The sequence below is a fragment of the Diutina rugosa genome (assembly GCF_008704595.1).
Source record: "Diutina rugosa strain CBS 613 chromosome Unknown scaffold67_size52325, whole genome shotgun sequence".
NCBI classification, from domain to species: Eukaryota; Fungi; Ascomycota; class Pichiomycetes; order Serinales; family Debaryomycetaceae; genus Diutina; species Diutina rugosa.
The window spans coordinates 27,750-33,749 of NW_022995150.1; the positions used below are offsets into that span (position 1 = coordinate 27,750).

A 6,000-nucleotide genomic window follows, 5' to 3' on the forward strand; every position below is an offset into this window, starting at 1 on the left:
TCTGTAAAGATATTTAATGTTTTACGAGATTTAATATAAGCTTATAATTCAATGTACTTAGACGAAAAGATGATGCATTGATTTCGATGGAAAATTTAGTGAGCTAAAACTGACGCTATCATTGAGACGAACCCAAAATACATTTGGAGTCACGGTGATTCGTTTTCAAAATCTTGTTTAGGGTTAACGTGAAAGTACTGCACATCACTCTATATGCACACCAGGCATATAAAGCCATCGCGAAAATTTATTCAGACTTTGGCTCACACCAAGAACTTGTCATCGAAGCTATCGAAGTTACACAATGCTTTGGGGAAAGTCTCCTGCCATCGATGCGGAAACGCGGCGAGTCAACATCTCGTGGACCACTATCATTCCTGTGTGTTTGTTTCAATGGGTTTCGTAAGGGGCTCTAGCAATCTGCTCGTCTGTTTTGACTTTATACCTTCGGGTAGGGTTAGATATGCTATTGCTGACGACGGCTCCCTTAAGTTGGAGTGAGGACTCTGGAATGGTTGAGGTACAAGGCCTGGGTTCGTCTCAGTGTAGGCTTCGGCCAAGTCGGCGATGGGAACGTGGTTCCTAAACCATAGTCATGACAAGTGTGGTGCTTTCGCCATAACCCAATGGAGCTTATTTTGGTGTGGGTCCCTTTCTTTTCGGGCACGCAGTGGTCTGCCTCACGTTACAAAGACATCAAGTATGCTTACTTGGTTTCTTTATAACTTGAGGACGACGCGCTATGCATTGTCAAAGGTGCCGTGCTCTCAGAATTCCACACTGATGAAACATCATACAAACATAGAGTCAAGCTCTGAATGCCACTTATTCAGGATAAAAAGGCTGGAGTGGCTTGAAGAGAGTTGTTATATTTCTGAGTGGATTGGTAGGTTCTAGAATGAGTTTCTCTTTTACGTTGTCTTCTTGAATTTCTCGAATGTCAATTAAAGATGTGATTAGACTATCATGCCTTTATTGTAACTCGATTGAGGAGCGTAATAAGCTCGCGGAGGCATAGTGATTTTCCGTGGTTTGAGAAGTGTGGGGAGCATGGACCCCCGATCGCTCTGCTTCTTCACCACTGTCAAACCTCGTTCAAAATAATCCAAAACCATGTACGGCAAACCCAGGGGACGATGTGGTACCATAAGCTTAACGAAAAGTTCTTCCACATTCACTGGGCGAGTTTCCGGCTTAGTGCTATGCAGTGATGGAACACGAGACAGTTCCACCAGAGAGTTGGGAACGGACACTTTTTCCAGGAGAGTGTCCTCCTCATCAGTTGTAAGTGAATCGCGGGACGCAATACCAGCACCAACTGATTTATCTATGATCGGTTCATGAGTTGAATCCAACTCCCTTTTGGGTGTAATCTGAGTTCTTTCCATCGTGTCACACAATCTAGTAAGATCATTGTGTACTTCCTCGGTAATCGGTTCGTCACTGATCGGTTTGATAACTTCCTGGCAATCTTCATCTCCAATTGTTGAAAGAATGTTGTCACCAGTGGTTTTCAACGCCGATGTCTTCTGTTCAACACTCGCTGTATTCTTTGGATCCTGCTGAGCTTCAAATGACTCATCGATTGCTTCGTATGACATATCGTAATCACTGTTGTTATGGTGTTCAAATGAGGAATGTCTATCTTTCACTCCAACAGTTGAATCTAGGCTGTCTCGAGAAGTTCTTCTATGAGCATTCTCAACACTGAACGAACTGTTTCCCAGGTTCCGCGACAGTGAGCCACTAGCGTCATTGCTGCCTTGACTGTTTCGGGGAGTCGATTGACTTTGCGATAAACGTTGAATGAATGGACTTGGTTCTGAGCTGATTCGTTTCTCACCCAGTCGCTGTCGGTCACCTAATGAGCGCCGCTTACCCAATTTCAACTCGATTAGGTTGCCTCCTGCCAGAATGTCGAACAGTGCCAGTACGGCTCGGGCAGTGTGGAATTGGCGCAACCCGCCAGGGGTTGCAGAATTAGTACCCGAGCTAATTCGGCGACTGGTCGAGGGACTGGTGGTATCACGATCCATTGCTGCTTGTAGCTTCTCAAATTCATGCTCAAGCTCAGGATCGGCGGGGATCCATGACTCCGAAACGCCCGATCGGATGATGGCCATTGCGTTGCTTATGATTTTCCAATGGCTGGTGCATTCATCCAGTCGCCAACTTGCCAGCACAACTTGCGGCTTTGTCGCCTCAACTAATTGAGTATATGCTTGGCGCCAATGGGTATCCACAAAATCGGCTTTGATTCGTTGCATTTCTGTCTGTAAAAATTCCCATCGTTGGAAAAGGATTTCGTAATTGTCCACGTGTTCGTTTCTCATCATCTCGTGCTCACCCTGGCACATATTGTTAAGCTCGTCCAACTTTGCCGGCAAAATATCGAGCGATATTATAACTGCGTTAATCCGTGACTCGGCCATAACGTAATCTTGGTAAGCTTCTGTATGTTGGGGGTTGACTGTTGGTAATGTTCTTAGTTTGTTGCTTGTCGGAGAGTCATTGATTTTGAGATTTGAGCACACTTCAGTGAAATCGGAACCAAAATATGGCGGGTGATCTGAGATGGTACGCTCGCGAATCTTGACGACAATTTTAATCAAATCCTCAATCTCTCGTGTGATTCCTGTAATTGTTGATTCATTATCAGCAAAGGCCATGGCAGTATCCAAATTTCGCTTGTAGTACAATACTACTTTCTTTACCTCGAGGATGAGGTCGCTGACCTCATCAAACTCGGTAAGAAGAAATTCCAGCACAGAAGTCTCCACTACCGATTCGAGAGTGTTGAGTAACTGGCTCATCAAGGTGTCGATATTGTCACAGGTTCGAACGATATCAAGGATGGCATCTCTCCCCTCCAAATACCAAGCTAGCTCATGATCCGGGGATAGTACCAGTACTAAAAGATCCAGCAAGCTGTCTAAATATGTCACGATGTCCAGAAGTACATATTTGATGTGATCTTCGGAGGGGATGTCCACCATAAGCTCATCAAAGGGGAGCATCTTGGGGCGTGCCTCAAGCACAACGGAAAGAGGGGTGGATGACATCTCCAGCTAATAAACGGGCACGACACAATCGACCACAGACGTCGTGATATTTAATCACCGTGGTGTCAGGTATTTGGTAAGGAAAAACTCAGTGGGAGTGTATGTGGTGCGGGAACGCGTTATGTGTCGATAGCCACGCTCACTGTACATAAATGCGGTCGCGTAAATCGGCAGATCTAACCCAAACGTTGAATTAAGAGGTGAGCTAACCGGTAGTATGAGGTTGCTTAGAGGTTGTGAAGAAACTAAAGAAGTGGACAGAGTCAAGAGATCGAATCAATTTCGCCGACTAACTTGCGGCTTGGAATTCGCTTATAGTTTGATGGTCTCGCGCTGTTTGAAGTTCCATAACACAGAATGCTAGCCGGCAAAAAAGAGGCTTATGATTAGATCACGATATATAGGTACCACTCAAGGTGACTTCAATCACAAATAATTTGACTGATAACTTGATTTTAGGCTGAAAGTCAAACTCCTAGAAACGACCCATACTTCCCACACCTACATCCAGTCAGTGTGTATCACCACTCGTGGGGTGTAACGTGGGATAGACTCTACACGCATCGTGCGACGCTCAGAGGTGGTGACTGGAAAACTACCCAATGCAGCTGTAAGGTACGCGATAAGAAGAATCTCGCAAAGGGTATGATCACAGCTAGTACCACTGATAACGGTTCGTTGGATTGATCACCTACACCTTCCAAAACTTTGACAACTTTCATCACATGCTTTGCGTACGCAAACGGTGATGCAGTTTAGACGACGGTTTCGACGCTGCGACTAATGCAGGATCGAAGAGCGGTATAATTTTTAGATCAGCAGGAAAAGAAAAAAGTGTCTATCAGAGATTTATATTTTAGCGACCTTGGTTCTAGTTACCGTCTTCTCGGGCCACGAGGCTTGTTAAACTTCAAGCCCACCTTGTTTTCGTCCTTGACGGTATCAGAGACAGGATTGAACTGAGTGGTCTCTAACTCGTCCAAGTCACCGACTTCGATGTTTTTTGTGATATCGATTCCCAGCTGTTTCAAGTGGTTGATCAATCCCAGCTTAAAAGACGCGTATAGCATTCTTTGCTTCACCTTCGACCCCAGAGGGCAGCTATAGATGAAAGCGGTGTTGCCGTCGGTGTACTGATAAATTGCATACTGCGGTTGGACATCGTCGGAGGTGTGGGCTTCCAACACCGACACCAACGACTCAGGAGTCACCGCCGATTTAGACCCTTGCAATGCCAATTGTTCGCGGTCTAAGTCAATTCTGAACACGACCACTTGGCCTTGTTTGCTGAAATCGGCAAATGCCAGTTCGAGTGACAGCTCAAACGGGTACAAAAGGTTATCCTGAGTCCCCATAGAAGCCAATTGGCGGTTACCCACCCCCAAGTTTTCCATGCGGTTGATGGTGGACACCACCCGTTCGTCCTCAGTCATGACCCCGGCAGTATCGTTGTCACCAATGCTGCGTTGGTAGTACTGGTGGGTAAGCTCCTCAAGGTCAGTCCAAGCGAAGGTCTTGTTTTTGGGGAACTTGCCCAGGCCAAGTGACAGAAGCAAGGTATTCTTTGTCAGGGCGTACAACATCTTCTGGCGAATGTGGGCGTCATCGGGGATGAACAGGATAAATATATAATTCCCCGAATCTTCCGAGGGGATTATAATGTAGCGAGGGCTGGGGTAGGTGGACTTGGCGTACTGGTGCACCGTGTCGAAGTGGGCAGAAAGACTGGCACCCGCGGCGCCCGAGAAGTCGGTGTCGGGCACCAACTGAGTCGAGTCATCGTTGACAACGACAACAAGGGGTTGGTCAAGCGAATGAAACGCCTCCACAAGCTCAGGAGCGACGGCGATCCCCAGTTGAGTCGACATTGGGTGCGGAGTGCGTGGAGAGCCAAGTGACCGGCAAATGTCGCACGCTTGTACACTGATAATGCGGCCCGACTCAGCACTTAGCAGCACTCTGTCGCCGAGAGCCAAATATACTACAAAAATGTTATAAATTTTTTTTACACCTGGGGGGGTAGGCGGTTGCTTATTATCACAACCCAAAAGTTATAGTTACACAAAAATTTATCATGCTTCGTTGGAAAGAAAAAACGGCTTGCTACTACGAGGCCTTTCAAATGAGCTCAACGTAGTTGGCGGGGAAAATCCCCACCTGGCCGTTGATTCTGCCGGTCCACCAATCGTCCGTGGAGTTCGACTTTTCCACGATGTCGATGACGTCGCCCTTGGCAAACGGGAGATCGCCGCCTTGCTCGCCCTTGAACGTGTAGAGCGCGATGGCCTGGGTGGCATTGGTTTTGGCAGCGCCGCCAAAGTTCGGTTTCGAAGATGCTGGCGGTCTCAGTGGGCCGTCAAGCCGGGTAGATGCCATCCGCAGGCCCACGCGGTCAACGTCGTCGTAGCCGCCGCCGCGTCGGTCGTATAGGTCGTCTTCCCACCCCAGACCACCCCGGGTAGAATTGGTGCGCTGGTTAGATCGGCCGCCTCCGTAGGAGTTGATGTGGTTTCGACGCCGTCCCTCGTCCCAAGAGTCGTCAGAGTCGGAGTCGGAGTATTCAGAACGACGGTTGCGCCGACTCAGGCCGCCGCCGTAGCCACCGCGGCGAGAGTACTCACTGGTGGAGTCGCTGAAGGTGGTGGGGATGTCGTCATAGTAGTCATCGTCGTAAAAGTCTTCGTCCTCGTAGACACCACGGTTGTTGAACACCCGCAGTCTCAACACTCTCATGAGGGGGTCGGCGCCGGGCGGCGGCTTCACTTGGCCCGAAAGAATGTTGCGGGCCTTGCAGTTGTTGCCGTAGAACTTACGATTGGCCTCACGCCGCTCGGCGATGGCCAGCCCCTCTAGCGACACCCCGGCGAAAAGCCCCTTAGTTCTCAGGTAGGCGAACACCGCCGATACCGCCTTAAGCGACGCTGACCCCGCCACTTCC

The 6,000-nt window shown here is 48.5% G+C and overlaps 3 protein-coding genes across 3 annotated transcripts; all 3 read right to left on the reverse strand. All coding sequences in view use genetic code 12, as the record gives it.

Moving 5' to 3' along the window:
- Positions 1-956: 956 nt before the first annotated feature.
- On the reverse strand, positions 957-3,062 carry KAR9 (Kar9p; the record flags this gene model as incomplete). The annotated part of the gene is made up of 1 exon (XM_034155832.1): positions 957-3,062. The coding sequence occupies one exon, from the start codon at positions 3,060-3,062 to the stop codon at positions 957-959; it is 2,106 nt and encodes a 701-aa protein (XP_034012097.1).
- Positions 3,063-3,937: 875 nt separating this feature from the next.
- Positions 3,938-4,930, reverse strand: DIURU_003107 (uncharacterized protein; the record flags this gene model as incomplete). Its single annotated transcript, XM_034155833.1, has 1 exon — positions 3,938-4,930. One exon carries the CDS (start codon positions 4,928-4,930, stop codon positions 3,938-3,940), a length of 993 nt encoding a protein of 330 aa, XP_034012098.1.
- A 250-nt stretch (positions 4,931-5,180) lies between these two features.
- On the reverse strand, positions 5,181-5,795 carry DIURU_003108 (uncharacterized protein; the record flags this gene model as incomplete). The annotated part of the gene is made up of 1 exon (XM_034155834.1): positions 5,181-5,795. The coding sequence occupies one exon, from the start codon at positions 5,793-5,795 to the stop codon at positions 5,181-5,183; it is 615 nt and encodes a 204-aa protein (XP_034012099.1).
- Between the last annotated feature and the right edge of the window lie 205 nt (positions 5,796-6,000).